Raw genomic sequence first — 19,330 nt, 5'->3', positions numbered from 1 at the left:
GTGGAAGCACACAGTCACTGTAACTCTCACACAGCAACAACTTTCCTAGTAAAACTACAGCGAGTTTCCTTCTCTGATGATTTTAAAAACCAAGGATGTGTAACAATGGTTCAGCGTGTGAAAGACTTGGAGATATATAGATATATATATAAAGGCAGGTTGAAGAACACATTTGGATACTTGAAAAGACACTATGAAAAACAAACAAAAAAGCCCCCTCCAAAAACAAAAAACAAAAAACAAACCCAATCCCCCAAAACCAAGCACCCAACCCCCAGATTCTAAATGTGTTTTATGCTGAATCCACTGAAAGACCTGTTACCCAACAACAAAATGTCATAATAGCAGACAATAGAAATTTATTAATACCACTGTCTCCAACAATACAAAAATTAAATAGTAAGGCATCTTATACTCTTATCCTGGCCTATGCAGCAAAGAGAAATATTTTAAATAAGAGCTCACACTTATTCAAATGCTTTCTAAAGTATTTGGCAAATTTCTTGTTTTTGTTTTGTTCGCTGTATGGTTATTTGTGTACGTCTGGTGTTTGCGTGCAGATGCACACACGTATGCTTGCCTATTGAGGCCAGAGACCTATGTTAGGTGTCTCTCTTTTTTTAAAAAAATTTTTACTTATTTATTTTTGGTTTTTTCGAGATAGGGTTTTTCTGTGTAGCCTTGGCTGATGTTGGACTCACTTTGTAGACCAGGCTAGCCTTGAACTCACAGCGATCTGCCTGCCTTTGCCTCCTGGAGTGCTGGGATTAATGTTTCTCTTTTGTTCTCTACCTGAACCAGGAAGCTCAACGATGGCAGGCCAGCAAGCACCAGGGAGCCCCGCCCCCCACCCCATCCCTGCCTCCTCAGCTCTGGGTTTCAGGCGCACACCTGGCTTTTCCTGTGGGCTCTGGGGATCTGAACTCAGGTCCTCATGCTTGCGCAGAGAGTACTTTACCGACCGAGCTGCTTCCCCAGCCCCTCACTTCTTCTTATATCCTTTTATTAGTCATATAACTGAAAGTTCTCATGATCAAACACCTTCATACAAACTAAGAGAGAAATATAAATAGATACTAACTTATGACGGAGAAGGGATTCACTGTTGAAAAACCAAGAGGAACTACGGGGAGACTCATGTAAAGCTCAACACCAGAACTCAAGACTTCTCTGACGTGTCTTAGGCTTCGTTATTTAAGAGAAAGGAGACGATGACTCAAGGTGAGTCGCCTGTTTGTATGGGTCAGGCCGTGGACTGCCAGAGGCTCGGAACGGGGCTGTACTGAACTGAACTGTACTGTACGGAACTGAAAGCAGCTTTGTTGGCCTTTAAAGATGATCACATCGCTTGGATGAGATGGTGAAGGTACCACCGACCCACTGTGCGGAGCATCTGTTAGTGAAGATGCTCAACAGCTTCAGAAAGTACTCTGAACAGGTACCCTTTCACCTTTTATTAAGGCAAGCTTGTGAAAATAATTTACCACAAACGAATCTCTTCATGGACTTTCCACTTATATTTTTCAAGAGACATACCAAAAAACCTTATGTCTTGTAAAAAGCCACTCAGTACTAGAAAAAAAATGAGAGATGTTGAACCGGGCTACTTTTCCAAGGTTGTTCTTGATTTTTCTAGCAGGCCCTAGTCATCATCTTTAGAGCCAGTTTTGCTTAACTGTAAAAAAAAAAAAAAAAAAAAAAGATATTAAGTATTAAGTAAAAGGATGACAGCATCTGAGTCATTATTTCTAAACAGAATCAAAACTAAATAAACAATAGGACAGAGTTCAAGTCATGAGAGCTTAAACTTGTAGCTGTTTCTAAATGTAACTCTTTTTAACTCTAGGCCATATTACTCTTCCAACAGGTGTAAAAGAACCCCAAAGGCCAGTTCAACACAACAAGGTTAAGTGGGGGGATATCCCCCTCCTTTTTGTCTCTCCCCCACCCTAGCACCCCCTCCCCCAAGACAAGGTTTCTCTGTGTAGTCTTGGCTGTCCTGGATTCCCTTTGTAGACCAGGCTGACCTCAAACTCACAGCCATCCGCCTGCCTTTGCATCCCTGGGATTAAAAGATAACACATTCTTAAAACTCTAAGCGTGAAGCCATAATTGAAATAACAACTTTTCAATTTGCTGGGCTTTGTTCGGTTTCCTGATAAAAAGCTTCAGAAAGAGTTGGTGAATTTGGGAATGAAGCAGATTAATTCTCGAACAACACAGACATGATTGTGAACAGGATTAACCCGCAGTCACTACCAACTCCATCCTGCATCTGAGAACTAAGACCACGGAAGCGAGGACTGTAGAGACAGCTCAGTGGCCAAGAGCACCTGCTGCTCCTGTGGAGGACCCATGTTCAGTTCCTGGGACCCAAACTGGGCAGCTGGCAACCACCTCTGACTCCGGGTCCAGGGGATCTGACACCTTGTGTCCGTCACAAGCACCTATACGTACATGCAGACAAACAGGCACACGTGTACATACTCATAAATGGCCAAGGCAATGGCTTTGCCAGGAAGGTGCTTGCTGCTAAGGCTGACAACGAGTTCAGTCCTTAGGATCTACATGGTGGGAGGGGAGAAACAACTCTTTCAAGTTGCCCTCTGACCTCCGTACCTATGCTGCAGCATCTGTGTACACGCACAAAATAAATAAATGCAATAAAATGATTGAAAAAGAGTATGGGGGACTATGGGAAGCAGGAGCTACGAAGGAAAAGACTTCCCAAACACATGGATATTGTTAAATAAGTGAAGGCATTAAAGATTTACTGCTTTTAATATAGGTTACAGTTGCTGCATTTAGAATTAAAACGAGCATTTATTCATATAAAACTAACAACCCAACGACTTTGTGTGTGTGTGTGTGTGTGTGTATGTACATATGTATGTATGTGCTACATGGACATGTTTGTGTGTCTGCATGCACAGGGACACCATATGTCAAGTGGTTTTCTTGATTGCTTTCCACATTATTTTTTGAGACATGGTCTCACACAAAACTTAAGAGTTCCTCTTTAATCCCAGCACTCGGGGGTAGGGGGTGGGGTGAAGTGGGGGGGGGGCAGAGCAGAGGCAGGTGGATTGCTATGAGTTCAAGGCGAGCCTGGTGCAGGACAGCCAAGGCTACACAGAGAAACCTTGTCTTGAAAAACCAACCAACCAACCAACCAACCAAACCAGAAACCAAAACCAACCAAAAAACACAACAACCCCCCTCCCCCCCCAAAAAAAGAGTTCATGAATTTAGCTAAGCTTGCTAGGCAACATGTCCTGGGCGTGGCCTGTTTCTGACTCCCAGATGCATGCTGCCAAACCCAGCTTTTTATGTGGATGGACATGCAAACTCAGGGCCTCGTGCTTGCACACCAGGCCCCTGACTGACTGAGCATCTCTCTAGCTCCTCAATAGTAACTACATTTTCTAAATCAAGACTTAGAGTGGTGCTGGTTTCCCATTTCTTTAGATCTCTTTATGATCCAGCTCAACCAGAAATGGCTGGATTCGCACAAATCTCTTCCACAGTGAAACTGAGCGCAGGATGGCAGCACAGCAGAGGGACCAGGGCCAAGCTTCTAGCTACAGGGCTTGCTCTTCTGAGAAAAGAGCCTCGAATACCGAGGAAACAGAGAACGTAAAGACTTCAAAAATACTTACGTGCTGAGTCCAAAGATGCAAACAGACAGCCAGGAAACCCCAAAGGCAGCAGGAAGGAAAATGGAAAATACACATTTCGTTATTTGACGGCAGTAACTTTAACAACTTTGAAGACTTGAATGTAAGTATGCCATACCTTCACGACGTCGACCCAGTTCCAGCCTCGAGGAAGCTCCCCTTTGTGATCTGGAGGACAAAATTGGGAACTTTACTAAGACCAATAGCTAATTAAATGAACCGACACCCTAGCAAGTAATACTTTTTATACTACTGCATACAACAAGTAGATGGAGGGTCTGCATCACACACTACTACGTTTCAAAAAATAGTTTCGCATTATCTTTGTGACCTTAAAGTGCCACCCTGGAAGTACCTGCAAAGTATGTGAGACACACCCCCTTTTACATTTACCCCAACGACTTTGTGTGTGTGTATGTGTACGTATGTATGTACGTACCAAGGAAAAGTGAGGGGTGAGATCGACCGCGCCGCCCCCTACAGGGGCACAGCACTACTTCCTGTGAGGCCAACGCTCATCTGAGGAAGAGGCTTCACGTCAGGCGTGGTGGCACATGCCTTCAATCCCAGCACTCGGGAGGCAGAGGCAGGCAGATCGCTGTGAGTTTGAAGATAGCCTGGTGTACAAAGTGAGTCCAGGAGGAGAGCCAAAGCTAAGACAGAGAGACCCTGACTTGAAAAACCAAACCACCTCCGCCCCCGCCAAAAAAAAAAAAAAAAAAAAAAAAAAAGAATCTTATGTCATAAAGTCATATGAGGGCACATAGTCATATCATCAGTTTGGTTGCAGAGGCTAACCTTTTTGTTTTGTTTTGTTTTGTTTTTTGAGACAAGGTTTCTCTGCGTAGCCCTGGTTGGTCTGGACTCTCTTTGTAGACGAGGCTGGTCTCAACCTCAAAGAGATTCACCTGCCTCTGCCTCCCGAGTGCTGGGATTAAAGGCGTGCACCACCACACCCGGCTACAGGCTAAACTGTTAAAGCTGTAGTTAGTATGGAAGTTCTCAGCCACAAACTCCCACATCCTGGGGAGACTGGACCTTGGTAGGGCATCATCAAAGGCACAAGAACGGGAGATATTATTTAATGAAAATGGCTACAGGCATGAAAGGCAACTGACACAGATGTTAAGATACTCTAAAGAGACAGTAACCAAACTTCTAGGAAACACACTACAATGGCTAATTTTAAAAAACCTCACTTGTTTACACTACCACTGCCTAACTCAAGAACGAACAACGTGAAGACTTTTTTATATCACAAACTGTTCCAATTTCAAAATCTTGTTTGAGGGCCAATGTAGTATTACTTCCTTTTTATTCTATTATCAACAGACATTTAACAAAAGTAAACCTATGATCCCTTCATAAAAGAAAGGGCAGGGGCTGCAGAGGTGACTTGGCAGTTAAGCGCACTTATTGCCCGTACAGGATCAGAGACTGGTTCCCAGCACCCGCACCAGGAGGCTGCCTGCAATTCCAGTTCTAGAGGGCACTGTACATACACGTGTACACACACACACCCACACACACACCCACACACACACCCTAATGTAAGTGTGTGTGTACATACAGCAATGGTCTCTTCTTCCCTAATTGGGAAAAATCAGACTGATGCCCGTTTGCAGATTTCCAAGTGCTAGAGAAGAGAGCAAACATCACTGTTGATGTGAGCTGGAGGTTCTGATCCTTTTCTTGAAGAGTCTGTTTTCAGACACATGGGAATTCTGTTCTGAAATCTTATTGTATAATAAGTCAGCTACAGGCAAAAATATACTAAATAACTGTGCTAAGACGGAATGAGGCAACAAACTGCAGGTGAAAACTGTTTCACACAGCTTTTGATAGGTACACACCTGCCACACAGGTAAATCAAGTCCCACATGTTACAGTGTGCAGGCAGGATACTGTACAAAATGCTTTGTCCATTTTTCTTATGTTCCTCAATGGGAGTATTTGTAATTACGTTGTGACTCACTAGCTTTTCCTCAAATGACAATCTCATAATGAAATAGCAATAGATAGAGTATTTTTGTACTGTGACCAACAGGTCTCTGACTCAGACGCTCCAAGAATAGACTAGGGTCTCTGACTCAAATGCCCTAAGAACACACTAAAGAATTAGCTGGGCGATTGTGCAGATCTTTAGTCCCAGCACTTGGGAGGCAAAGGCAGTCGGATCTCCGTGAGTTCGAGGCCAGCCTGGTCTACAGAGTGAGTTCCAGGATACAGCCAGGGCCGTTACACAGAGACAGCCTATCTTGAATACAAAACAAAGAATTAATCTTATAATTCTAAACATATCAAGCACCCATACCACAGCAAAATCAATCTCCCTCCCGCGGTAAAGAGGGACAAAGAACAACAGTGCAAACCTGTTTTATCCGCCAGCTTGCGTTTCTGAGCTTTCGAAAGTTGCTCTTTCTTTTCTTTTTTCTTACTTGATGGGGCTGTGCTGGGAGTTTCAACTGAGATGATTTTGGCTATAGGTGTCTACAAGAACAGAAATAGATTTTAGACTCACACCTTAAGACCTACCAGATTTAGACTAAACTAAACGCAGCCACATCTTGAAGGGAATGGTGGATTTTTTAATTTACCAAACTAAAGGCATATTATTACCACTATTACCACTATTCACTCATTCAGCCAGGTGTCCTTGCGCATTTGGCCTTGCTCTTGCAGAGGCTCACTTTCAGCTTTTCTTTTATATAAAGAGTTATTTTTTTCTTATTATGTATACAGTGTTCTGCCTGCATGTACGTACACCTGTAGGCCAGAAGAGGGCATCAGATCACATTACAGATGGTTGTGAACCACCCTGTGGTTGCTGGGAATTGAACTCAGGACCTTTGGAAGAGCAAGTGGCGTGCTCAACCATTGAGCCATCTCTCCAGCCCCCAGAGGTTCACTTTCAATGACACAACTTTAGGGCAGCGATGGAAGCAAGACCCGAGAAAGAAGTCCGATTGCCACATTTATGTTGAAAATCTGAGGTTCTAACTAATTGTCTAAATTACTGAGCTCACTGTCTTATTGGTGAATCTTTAGAAAAATCACACATCCCACCCAGGGCTTCTTGGTTTCTGAAGAAAATCTTTAACCTATTTGGGCTTGCATGGTTAGCATTTATGTTAGCTAAAATCTAAAATACCACATGCTGTGACTACATATAGCATTTATTGGAGCCTTACCACAATCTTCTAAATTGGACACAATTATAATCCCTCTTAACCAATGAGGAACTGAGTACACAGAGATTAAGAAAGCTGGCCAGGGGCTGGAGAGACGGCTCAGGGGATAAGAGCACTCACTGACTGTTCTTCCAAAGGACCCAGGTTCAATTCCCAGCAACCACATGGCAGCTCACAACTCTCTGTAACTCCAAGATCTGGCACCCTCACACAGGCACACAAGCAGCCAAAACACCAATGCACATAAAATAAAAATAAATAAATAAATTAACAACAACAACAACAACAACAAAAAGCGGTGGCCAAAGTCATAGGGCTAAAAGTAGTTCAGGGAAAATCTGAACCCATTTGAGCCTCAAATGGAAATATGACAAGACTTGACATATGCTATCATGCCTGGCTTCAATTTTGATGCTTAGAAGTATGTTAACCTTTCTTGAAGTATAAAAATCGACAACATAATTTCGCTTTCTCCATGAAATTGAGGAAATCTAAGATTCATTGTTCTCAATTAACTCAAATGTAATTTTCTGTTTAAATCTGACACAGACTCCTAATTTTTAAAAAACAACTAATTAACATGGCCAGACCAAAACCATGTGGCAGCACCAAGCGGGCACTCACCGCATTCGCCGTGGGGTTGCCGGGGTGGTGGCTCTCCATGAACTGCTCCTTATTGTCCTTAGCGTACTCGAACAGCGTGTAGGTCATGGCGGTGCCGAGGTTCACTTCCACTGCCTCCTGCAGTTTGGCTAAGATACTCTGCTTTATAGCCGGGGAGCTACAAGGCAGAGAAACCAGACTGTCAAGAGTCAGTGACAGAGAAGAAAACGAAAGAGCAACGGAAACAAAACCACTCACATGGTGTTGTTAAAAAAGGCGTTCATGGATATCACGGGGGGCGTCTGGGGATACGTCTCCGTCCAGGAAATCTCTATCAGGAAGGCTTTAGGATCCCCGTCTTCACCTATCTGAAGGAAAGGGAGTCTTAAGCTTGTGGGAAATGATTAGAAGACCCAAATTACTATTTTCAAAATGATTCTTTCCAACACTCCTTGTTCAAAATCAGGGCTGTAACATGCTAGGAAGTTCAGAGGTACAGGATAGGACCAACCAAGGGCGAGGGGGGTAGAAACACTTCCAACTTCTACTCTTGTCCCTTCCTGCTTCTGGAAGCTTCATTCTGCTGATGGCCCATTGCTCAATCAGCTGCTAGCTTTTTCTTTTTCATTCCCCCCTCCCTTCCACTTTTTCTTTTTCTTTCCTTCTTTTTTTTTTTGAGACAGGGTTTCTCTGTGTAGCCCTGGCTGTCCTGAACTTGCTTTGTAGCCCAGGCTGGCCTCGAACTCACAGAGATCTACCTGCCTCTACTTCCCCAGTGCTGGGATTAAAGGCCTGTACCAGCTTTGTAATACCAAGGATACATTTTACATTTTTTGCTTTTTAAGGTGAAGACATGACATCAACTACAAAGAACAAAATGATATCGGAGCTGGGTGTAGTAGCACTGGGAGGGAGAGGCAGGGGAATCTGAGCTTGAGGCCAACCTGGTTTAAGGAGTTATACAGAGGAACTCTGTATCAGAAAACAAAAGAGGCAATGGACAAAAAAATAATTCTTTGCAAACTTGAACCACCTTGTCTTTTGGAGACTGGTACATGCTGTTCAAGTGGCCAGAGGCCAGAAAATGGAGTGTAAAACGGAGACAGGCAAAGCAAAGACCGAAGAAGAGGAACGCCTTAGGCCACAGAACAATTCCTGGAAAGAATGTCTTCTGAGGTGGGTGTGGTGGCGCAAGCCTTTAATCCCAGCACTCAGGAGGCAGAGGCAGGTGGACTGCTGTGAGTTCGAGGCCAGCCTGGTCTCCAAAGCGAGTCTAGGACGGCCAAGGCTACACTGAGAAACCATGTCTCGAAAAGCAAAACAAAGAATGTCTTCTGTTCTGTCAACTTTTTATCTAAAATGCTTTTAATCTTAAGGAAAAGCTAACCTGGCACCATAAACACTCATTGGTGTATATATACTTACTAAACCCCGTTTGTCATTTCCGTCTACTGCAGAAATGAGGACCTGCTCCTTTAACATGTATGATTTTCCCCACTTTGTTTGTTTTGTTTGTTTGTTTGTTTTATTTTTGAGGCAAGGCTTTTCTGTGTAGCCTTGGCTGTCCTGGACTCGCTTTGCAGACCAGGCCAGCCTCTCACCTGACTGGAAAGATGGTTCAGTGGTTAAGAGCAATGGCTGCTCTTCCAGAGGACTCTGGTTCAACTCCCAGCACCCACATGGCAGTTCACAACTGTCTGGTCTGTAACTTAAATTCCAGTGGGCCTGACTCTCTCACACAGACATATACGTATGCCAAACACCAAATGTACATTAAAAAAAAAAAAAAGTCATGTGCCAACACCACCTGGGTCTAGCTTAGACTCTTAATGTCATAAAAGACTTTTAAAAAGCCAGAGAGAGAGTTCTATTAAGGTAGACTAGAAAGATATGACAACCAAGTACAATAAACCTTTGATGAATTTTAGATTTTAGGGGAGAGATTGGTGTTAATCAAAAGACACTTTAATCATAGTTGGGGAATTTATGATATAAATTATATGTTAGGTGAGATTTTTAAATCAATGTGGAAATCTTGGTGGGTATGATGATTGTCTGCAGCTATAAAAGATATTCTGCGATTTTTCTTTTCACCCATAAATAACTAATGACATTTTCAAATGCTTCAATAAACCAGGTGGTGGTTGCATACACCTTTAATCCCAGCACTGGGGAGGCAGAGGCAGGCAGATCTCTGTGAATTGGGGGCCAGCCTGGTCCATAGAGAAAATTCTAGGGCAGACATGCTACACAAAGAAACCCTGACTCAAAAACCAAAAGAAAAATAAATAAATAAAAACAAAAATAATAAAATGCTTCAACAAAACCCAAAGCGGGAGCCGGGCATGGTGGCACACACTTTTAATCCCAGCACTCGGGAGGCAGAGGCAGGCGGATCTCTGATTTCAAGGCCAGCCTGGCCTATAGACAGTCAAGGGTACACAGAGAAACTTGAAAAACAAAGCAAAGAGTCTAGTCCAATTTTCTTGACTAACATCCCCAAATACAGATGACTACTTCCTCTGTTCAGATCCAGATGGACCATTTTGTGAGGAGAAGTGGTGCGGCAGCTCTCGCTGCATCCTAGCAGGAATTACCACTGAGGATAATATCTTCAGTGTAGAGGTAATGAAGAAGTAATCTGTGCAGTAATAGCAGAAAACTACGTCACCACCCTGTTTCCTAGCAACCTTTGCCTAGAGATTTTAGCGTCTGTTAATAATGCTTGCCTGAATCAAGCTTTTCACTTCAGAGGCTTGTGAGATGGCTTAGAGGGGCAAAGGCACTTGCTGTAAAGCCTGGAGACCTGAGCTTGAACCGGGAACCCACCTTAGTGGCAGGGGACAAGGAATTAATAGGTGCTGGGCATGCATGTGCCCCTCCTCCAACACACACACACACACACACACACACACACACACACACACAAACACACACACACACACACACAGTAAAATAATTAGAAAAAAGTTTTGCCTCAAATTATTATTTGTTTCATCTTTATATTCTGCCCGTCTTCCTTCCTTCCTCCTTTCTCTGTGTAGCCTTGGCTGTCCTGGAGTTGCTCTGAAGACCAGGCTGGCCTCGAACTCATAGTGACCTGCCTCCCTGAGTGCTGTGATTATAGGCATGTGCCACCGTTCCCGGCTTCCCATTCTCCCACGGTCAGCTACGTTCGGTGTCAATGAACGCTGAGGCATAGACACAGCATCTACGTGTGAGGACCCCTTGATATGTCAGTATGAGTCAGTCACAGTCATGAAGGATGCAGTAGAAAGTGACAGATAATCCACGTGACCACCAAGTCCTTACTCAAGGCGTACTTAGAAACAGACTGCCAATGTCTCATGGTATTAAAGAGAGAGGCAGGACCACTCCTGTCTTCAAAGATACCTAATGATTTAGAGAATCGCAGAATGGATAACGTTTAAAAGTAAAACGAGGCATGAAGTGATGATGAAATTAATTCTGCTTCACACTAAGGGCAGAGACACACTTGAGCCAAATATGTCACAGAGGAGGTTGATTTAGGTCCTAGAGAAGCCAGATGGATGAGATATGAGAGATGAAGAGTTACAATGTATCCAAAGACAATACTTAAGGGGGAAAAGATGCTGAGGACTGCATTAGCTGGAGGCCTGGCTCCAATGCTAAGAGCACTTGCCAGGCAGGGCTGTGGTGGTGCACGCCTTTAAATCCAGTATTAGGGAGGCAGAGGCAGGTGGATCTCTGTATATTCAAGGCCAGCCTAGTCTCCGTTGGGAGTTCCAGGATAGTCAGTGTTACACAGAGAAATTCTGTCTCAAAACAAAAACAAAAACAAAAACAAAGCAAAACAAACAAACAACAACAACAAAAAAAACCACCAAGATAAAAGAAACAAACAAGAAAAAAAGAGTACTTGCCACTGTTCCAGAGGACTGGGGTTGGGTTTCCAAAACTCCCACAGCAGCTTACAATAGCCAGTAACTCTAGCTCCTGGGGATATGGCGCCCTCTTTTGGTTTTTAAGAGTACCAGGCACACACGATGCACATACACACAATATATCCAGGCAAAACACTCATATAAACAACAACAAAAAAAATAAACGTTTTTAAAAAAGCGAACTTTGATTATGGGGTGAAGAATAGAGCCATCACCATTCTATAGGCATGAGAATCCCAGGAAGAAACCTCTTTAAACAGGCTATGGCCTACTACTTAAATATTTCAGACAGCTAACCAGCAGTCTATTGAACAGCACAGTGTAAGAGGGAATGGAAGAAAGATATAGAAGCAGGGAATCATTTAGGAGCCTGCTAAACTGCTCCGTGAAAGAAGAGAGGGGCCGACTAGGCAAAACCCTGGCTCTTCTCCTTTGACTGTTGAGATACTATCTCCAGAGCAAACATACATATGCAGAGCATCCGCACACTGTGCTCAGCACATCACTGGTGCCGTTAATGGAGACATTTAGGAAAGTACACAGGAATTCTCGGTGTCTCTTTGGTAAAGAAAAGATGGCAGTGGCTGGGAGAAATCTGAGAAGGCAGCTGGACTTAAAACAGAAGGGCCCAGGTCCTAATTCCACATTGACCTTTGGCCATTAAGAGTTCCCTAGTTATCCAGGCAGTGGTGGCGCACGCCTTTAATCCCAGCACTTGGGAGGCAGAGGTAGGTGGATCTCTGTGAGTTCGAGGCCAGCTTGGTCTATAGAGTGAGCTCCAGGGCAGCCAAGGCTACACAGAGAAACCCTGTCTAAAAAAAGAGCTCCCTAGTTGTTGAAATGAGGATATAACTAGATGAGATGAGATTGAGAATCACCACAGAAACAAACCTCTGGGCGTGCCTGAGAGGGGCTTTCTAGATTGGGTAAACTGAGGAGGGAAGACCTACGCCAATGTGGACACCGTTCCACAGGCTGAGTCAGGCTCCGGGTCAGGAGAGTGAGAACTGGGCCGAAGTATTCTCTCTTGCTCTGCTTCCTGACTTTGGGACACTATGATCACAGCCTCACACAGGAGCCTTCCGTCATGACTTCCCCGCCACTGATGGACTGTACCTTCAAACTGTGAGAGATAGCTTAGTGATTAAAAGCACTGACTGTTCTTCCAGAGGGCCAGGGTTCGATTCCGGGCACCCACATGGCAACTCACAACTGTCTATAACTTGACAGCCTTACACAGACATACACGCAGGCACAACACCAATAAATAAAAATTTAAAAAAATTTAAAAACTGTAAGCCACAATAAAGCCTGAAGTTTTATTTTTTTAAATATTTATTTATTATTACTGTGTATGTGTGATGGGGGGCATACATGTACCACAGTACACAGGGGACAGCTTTCTGGTCACTCCTTGCCTTCTACGTCTATGTGGGTTATGGGTTTCCAGTCCAGGCAGTGGGGCTTACACAGTAAGCATTCTCATCTCTTTGACCCTCAAGTTGCTTTTGGCAGCGAGTAAAGTAACAAGCCTAGTTCTTAGACGGATGGAGGCAGCACAGAGACAGTCAGACCTGAAGAGGATCTAGGAATTGCTATAGAGCAGCAGTTCTCAACCTGTGGGTTGGGTCACCTCTGGGGTTTGAATGGCCGTTTCACAGGGTCATCTAAGACCATGGGAAAACACAGATATTTATATTATGATTCATAACAGTAGTAAAATTATAGTTATGAAGTGCAGCAAAAACCATTTTATAGTTGGGGGTCACCATAAGCGTAAAAAAGGGTCACAGCACTTGTAAGTTTGAGAACCACTGCCATAGAGAATGCATTCCCCCCTTGTGAGATTAAGGTAAAAGAGTCAAGAATTCAAGGCTATCCTGAGCTACAAGGTAATGCTCTGGCTTATAGGGAAACAAACAAAAGAAAACTCATTTCCTGTTCCTGTCCACAATACAAGCAAGTTTGAGGATTACATATCAATATCAGCTGTGGCAAGAGTTTAGGTAACACTTCTTTTATCTTTACCATTTTATAATCAAGTCAATTTTCTTTTTAAGGCTCTGAATTAGGCTAGAAAGATGGCTCAGTGGTTGAGAGTACTGATTGTTCTTCTAGAGGACTCTGGTTCACTTCCCAGCGCCTACATGTCAGCTCATAATTCAGGGGCTCTAATGCTCTCTTCTGGGCTCTGTGAGCACCTGGCATGTATGTGGTACATAATCATAGTTGCCAGCAAAACACCCAGACACCCCTTCCCCCCCACACCCAGACACACACACACACAAACACACAAAACAGGTTCTGAATTTAGTTTTCAAATGTTATCTATAACAATGTCGGAGTGATGAGTTTTCTTTCACTGTGTCAGGAGGGCTGAGGAGACAGCTCAGGTGTTACTGCCCTTCCAGAGGACCCTAGTTTGCTTTCCAGAATTCACCTTCGGTGGCTCACAACCACCTGCAACTCCAGCTTGAGAAGACTTGATGCCCTCCTTCTGGCCTCTGTGGCGCCCCCCCCCCCCCCCCCACGGAAAACGAAAAACAAACCACTTTTAGAAAAAATAAAAGTTTCAGAAAGTTAAACTGCGAAGTTAAAGGACAGAATCAGGTTTTGCAGATTCTCTACAAAACCACATGCACTGTGCACGCTGTGTCTTACCCTATATTGAAACGAAACTGGACTTAATTCCCGGAAACTCTCATCTCCTTCATAGATGGAACGCAAAGCTTCTAATTCCATCTGAAAATAAAATAAAATAAAATTCAGTGGGATTTGTTGAGCGGCATGCATGGGATCTTTAGCGTCTCATCCAAATTGACTCAATTATGTAAAATGTGGCCTAACTTATTGACGTTAAAACACTTATATGTGTGCAGACCAACATAGTACATAATAACAACAATATGTCTATAAGAATATTTGTTGGGCATTGTTAATAATTTTTACATTGTACCAGCTCACTTAATCCCCCCTCCCAAACTAGCCTGGAGAATAGAAAATGCACTAAACTGGGAAATGAAAATTAGGAAGCACAATAGTTCTCCATTTAAAGAGAACATAACAGCCACAGGGAGGAAGAGGCAGGCACATCTCTGTGAGTTCGGGCCAGCCTGGTCTACAAAGCGAGCCCAGGACAGGCAAGGATACGCAGAGAAACTGTCTCAAACAAAACAAAACAACAAAAGACCATCACTTATTCTTGTGGTCATTTTCAGAGAGTGATAGAAGGCTTAAGTAGTACATAAAAGGCCCAAGAAAGAGTATCTGTAAGAATACTGACAGGACCTACTCAAGACGATTGAAGGAATAAAAGAAGATGCTAATTTGAAACTCTTGCCCTGGGATTTGTTCTTGGAATACTGTGGCCCTTCAAATGAGAAATCTCAACCCCTGTGTGTGACAGCTGTTGGAGAAACAAATATATGGGTATCTGTTTTAGTTTTTAAAAACTGTCATTAATTCTACAGACTAAAGATGGTGACCTGGATTATTCTCCATGTACAAATTTAGACTAGATTATAAAGAAATAGGACCCAACACCTGTGAAAATTTAGAATCCTTAGGATCCAGCAAGCTTCACAAGACCTAGCCTAACTTTGTACATTAGAGAAAGTCACCAGACTCAAACTATTTAGATTCCAGCAAGGATGCCTTTACAGAACAGATCAGAGCCAAAACAATACCAAACAACAACAAAGAAAACCAGAAAAACCCAAATTGGATTCAAGAATGTATCGTAACTCCTGCCATAATCTTTTCCCATATTCTAATGAATGGCTTCGGCAGGAACAAAAAAAGAGAACACAAGCTTGTTAAAATGCAAAATAAGATGCCACCCTCGAGTCCTTTAAAATCAAGCTAATGATATTTAACTGCGTAAGTAGACGTTGCATTAATACCTAACTGTGTAAGTAGAGGATAAGAAATGAGCTGCTTTGTATAAAGCATAAATGGATGTTGACAGTAAATCAGAGGACGGTGTGATACCACAGTGTAGAGGAATGTTAAGTCCAAACATGGCTGTTCTGGCCAGAGATCACATCCAGAGATCTTCTAGGTCTGTGGGATCCGAATGGAATACAAACATGCCTTTAATTCAGGAGACAGAGACAAACAGATATGAGTTCAAGGCCAGTCTGGTATAGAGCAAGTATCAGATAAAGAAAAGTGTAGGTCCAGACATGGTGGTACCTGCCTTTAATCCCAAGTGAAGGTAAAATTAGTTTGTAGAAGGAAGCACCCATGTTTGAAAGTGATGGCTAATTGAGTGGCAGAAAAGGTGAGGAATCAGAGAAGATTTGACAGAATGGGATATACCCAACTCTTAAGAAAAGAGAGAGAAAAGGGAAGCTACTTAAAGGGCAGTTTTACAGATTGAAGAGGAAGTTTTACAAGGACAGTAATAGAAAGACAAGTTGGGGAGAGAGAGAGAGAGAGAGAGAGAGAGAGAGAGAGAGAGAGAGAGAGAGAAACCTCACTCAGGTGAAGACAGAAGGAACCAGAAAATGAGAAGAAACCAGAAGATTAGAACAGACTGCTGAGCTAGTTTGAGGCCAAGCAGAGAAATTCCAGGCCAAGAGAGAAGCCAGATTGAATAAGTCAGCTGGGAGAGGAGTTTGAGCCAGAACAGCGGAGTTGAACCACCAGCCCAGAGCTCAGAAAGAACAAGTAAGGGTGAGTTTATTAAGCAGTAAGGTTCAGAGGCTGAAAACATTCTAGGCCTAGGTTAGATTGTATGGAGGGTAGAAGCTTCCAGGACAAGGCCTAGGTTAGCAGCCTTAGGAGGTAGTTAGCCTCCCAGACAACAATTGAGCCAGGAGAATAAAAGTTACTTTTCCACCACAGTTTCAGCATAAGCAAAGGGAGTTCCTGTTTACACATTCAATTTCAGGATAGCCAAGGCCCTAAGATATTTGAAGAAAAACAAACAGGAAACACATGATGTTTTTGTTGTTTCATTTTATTCTTCAAAGCCAGCATCTTCAAAAAAACTGGGCAGGAAACTATCTTCAAAGAGCCAGACACTGCCCGGTGGCCAGACACTGCCCGGTGTGGTGGAGCACGCTTTTAATCCCAGCACTCAGGAGGCAGAGACAGATGGATCGCTGTGAGTTCAAGGCCAGCCTAGTCTACAAAGCGAGTCCAGGACAGCCAAGGCTACACAGAGAAACTCTGTCTCAAAAACAAGACAAAACAAAATGAAGGAGAGAAACCTGTTCTTTAGGATCCCAAGTGTGGGATTGGAACGGTCTAGTGAGAGAACAGGTGAGGTTAATTCACTAGAAGAGCAAACTACCTCGTGTAGGAGCTTAATTGCTACCAGAAGAAAAATCCTGGGAACAGACTCTGGGAGGAGCTATATAAATGAGCCCAGAGAGCACTGGCGGCGGGGCCAATTGGAGACTTGGGATAGCGGGGCCAATTGGAGACTTGGGATAGATTTGGCTGTTCATCGCTGCACTTCGAGACACTCCTAGAGAGAACCGCTCCAGGGAAAGCTTCAGGGCTCCAGCTCCTGCTGAGGCTCTGGAGTCTGGTTACCCCAGGTTCCAGTGGAAGAAATCCTGCAGCTCCTGACCAGAGAATCATTCCTTGGAACTGATATCCTTAAGGTTTTGTTATTGTGTCCATTAATCCTCATTTCCTACTGTTTTGGTTAACTAAGTTGTTAATAAAATATTCTGGTTAAGAAAATTGAGTCTACAACAAAACAAAACAACCCCCACAAAGATCCGGACACATATCATGAGGAAGAATAAAGCTCCATTGTTAAAAAACAAAGGTTGCTGGGCTCTACCACAGAAATTTGATTCTTTAGGTCTGGGGTGCAGTCAGCCACCAGGGGTGGTGATGGTCTATCAGTCAAGTCCAAGAAGTGTTAAATTGTGCTTGGCTGCAAGAACTATTTTCAAATTGACACATAATATAGTTGTATTTATTGGGGCTGGAGAGATGACTCAGAGTTCCCCAGAGGACTTGTTTCCATTTCCAGCACCCATTTGGTGGCTCACTGCAGTCTGGAACTCTAGTTCAGGGTATCCAACACTCTCTTCTGGCCTCTGTGGGCACCAGACATGTGAGTGGCGCCCACACATACATGCAGGCAAAACAGTCATGTACATAAAATACAACTATTTTTAAAATTGTATTTACTTATGGGGTACAATGCAGCCCTTTGAAAAGTACTGTAGGCTCAATTTTATTAACAATTATACTTTATTATGAACTCTCTAACAGCGTACCTCACTTAGAACCCAACTTACCCAAACAATAGGAAAAGGAGATTAAAGAACACAATAATGAAACCTTAAGGATATCAGTTCCGAGGAACCATTCTCCTGGGGTAGTCAGCAGGATCTAAGCAAACCCGCAATTCAACCAAGGTTGCTGCTGGAATCTGGACCAGCAGCTGAGGCTGGAGCCCGAAGCCCCGAAGCCCCGAAGCCTTCCGTGGAGCAGTTCTCTCTAGGAGCATCTCTTAGAAGTGTTGATGAACAGCTAAAACAATCCCAAGTCCTCTCTCAAGCCTCCTGTTTTTGTGTGTGTGTGTGTGTGTGTGTGTGTGTGTGTGTGTGTGTGTGTGTCCCCTCTCAAGAGTCTCTACTAGGATGTTTTCAGCTGGCAACATCCAAGCTCCCCGACATAATTGGTTTGCCTTCTAAGTGGAAAAACATCCTGCTCTCTCACTAGTCTGTTTCCCATCCCACACTTAGGGTCAACAGAAAAACATGTTTATCTCCCCTACAGTGTACATATTACACAATGATCAAATTAGGGTAATTAACATTTTTATTATCTCACATTTTCAACCATGTATTTGTCAATGAGCCACTCTTTCTTCCTCATCTGGACACATTATAGAATTAGAAAGTTCAGTGGCAAACGATTTATAGCATCCATCCCCTCCAACTCTGTATCAAAAGGACACTTTCAAAAATCAAAGCGCAAAGTATACAAAATTCTGATTGTGATAAATGGACGCTCAAAACATTTTATGTTCACTCAACAACAGATTGACGAGCGGACTTCACAGAGACACCAGGGTCATTCTTTTTTTCACAGATTTTTTACTTCCTCAAGCCTCTCTACGAGACCACAAGTTTTAAAAATTTAAAGGCCATCAGATTTTAAGACAGAATACTCGACACACAAGCGCCTTTAAGCCACACACGGCATTTAAGGACAGCGAGGTACACCAGGGTCGTGGACCAAGGACACTCATTTTAGCAAGGAAATCTGGGGAGATCCCCGGGGTTGAGGGGGAAAAATAAACAAATGAGAGCTGAAGGCTGAGTCACACGTGATCCATTCATGCTTGCTGCCCTCACTGTTACCGGGTGCCATCTGGCAGGGAATCGGCTAACGTGGGATACCCGGGCACGCTACGAGGGCTCTCAGCACGAAGGGCACGTGCGGAGCCCCGGGTGCCCCACGTTGGAACCTGCGCCGGGACTGGGGTGTCTAGTTCTGGGTTCTCACCTCCTGGTCCTCGTTGGCACCCATCGTGCCGGGTGCACGGCGATCGCAACCGCGAAGAACGCGCGGGCAGCGGGCGGGAGGCCGGGGCACCCCGTTTCCACGCCTCGGTCTGGGGAAACCCTCCTCGCAGCCGTGGATACGAGCTCGCGCGTTCCCGGCCCTCGGCAAGGCCGAGGCACTAGGCAGTCGACTGTGGGACGGGAACCCGGGGTCTCGTTAAATGGGATCCCGGGAAGCGGGATCGCATTAAGCTGGGGACACCCAGACCTCTGACCAGCAGCGGAGGGGGCGGTAACGAAGAGGCCCCGCCCCATATCACGATCGCTTTCCCTATTGGCTCCTTCTTTCTCCGCCCCCAGCTCGTTGTCCTGTAGGAAACGGAGCACCTTCCTAACCCGGAGCTCCGTTCTGTTCCGGGACTGGTGTAGAGAACTGTCACTCAGGCCCAGGA

At 44.1% G+C, this 19,330-nt stretch overlaps 1 protein-coding gene across 1 annotated transcript; it reads right to left on the bottom strand.

Annotated features, from left to right (window-relative positions):
• Positions 1-3,504: 3,504 nt before the first annotated feature.
• On the bottom strand, positions 3,505-19,045 carry Rwdd4 (RWD domain containing 4). Its single transcript, XM_051169661.1, has 6 exons — positions 18,880-19,045; positions 14,059-14,139; positions 7,730-7,839; positions 7,502-7,649; positions 6,050-6,167; positions 3,505-3,845 (listed from the first exon to the last, which is right to left on the bottom strand). Exons 1-6 carry the CDS (start codon positions 18,901-18,903, stop codon positions 3,739-3,741), a joined length of 588 nt encoding a protein of 195 aa, XP_051025618.1. The 5' UTR covers positions 18,904-19,045; the 3' UTR covers positions 3,505-3,738.
• Between the last annotated feature and the right edge of the window lie 285 nt (positions 19,046-19,330).

Source organism: Acomys russatus, chromosome 27 (genome assembly GCF_903995435.1).
Source record: "Acomys russatus chromosome 27, mAcoRus1.1, whole genome shotgun sequence".
Lineage (NCBI taxonomy): Eukaryota > Metazoa > Chordata > Mammalia > Rodentia > Muridae > Acomys > Acomys russatus.
The sequence above is the reverse complement of the archived record's forward strand: the minus strand, read 5'-3'. Positions and strand labels throughout refer to the sequence as shown.

Excerpts from the sequence above, each read along its gene's own strand:
- Rwdd4 (XM_051169661.1), bottom strand. The coding sequence starts at position 18,903 with ATGGGTGCCAACGAGGACCAGGAG. Across the intron at positions 6,168-7,501 it reads ACCACCCCGGCAACCCCACG|ACACCTATAGCCAAAATCAT; the intron begins GCGAATGCGGTG and ends CTGTTCTTGTAG. Across the intron at positions 3,846-6,049 it reads CAAGCTGGCGGATAAAACAG|ATCACAAAGGGGAGCTTCCT; the intron begins GTTTGCACTGTT and ends TTTGTCCTCCAG.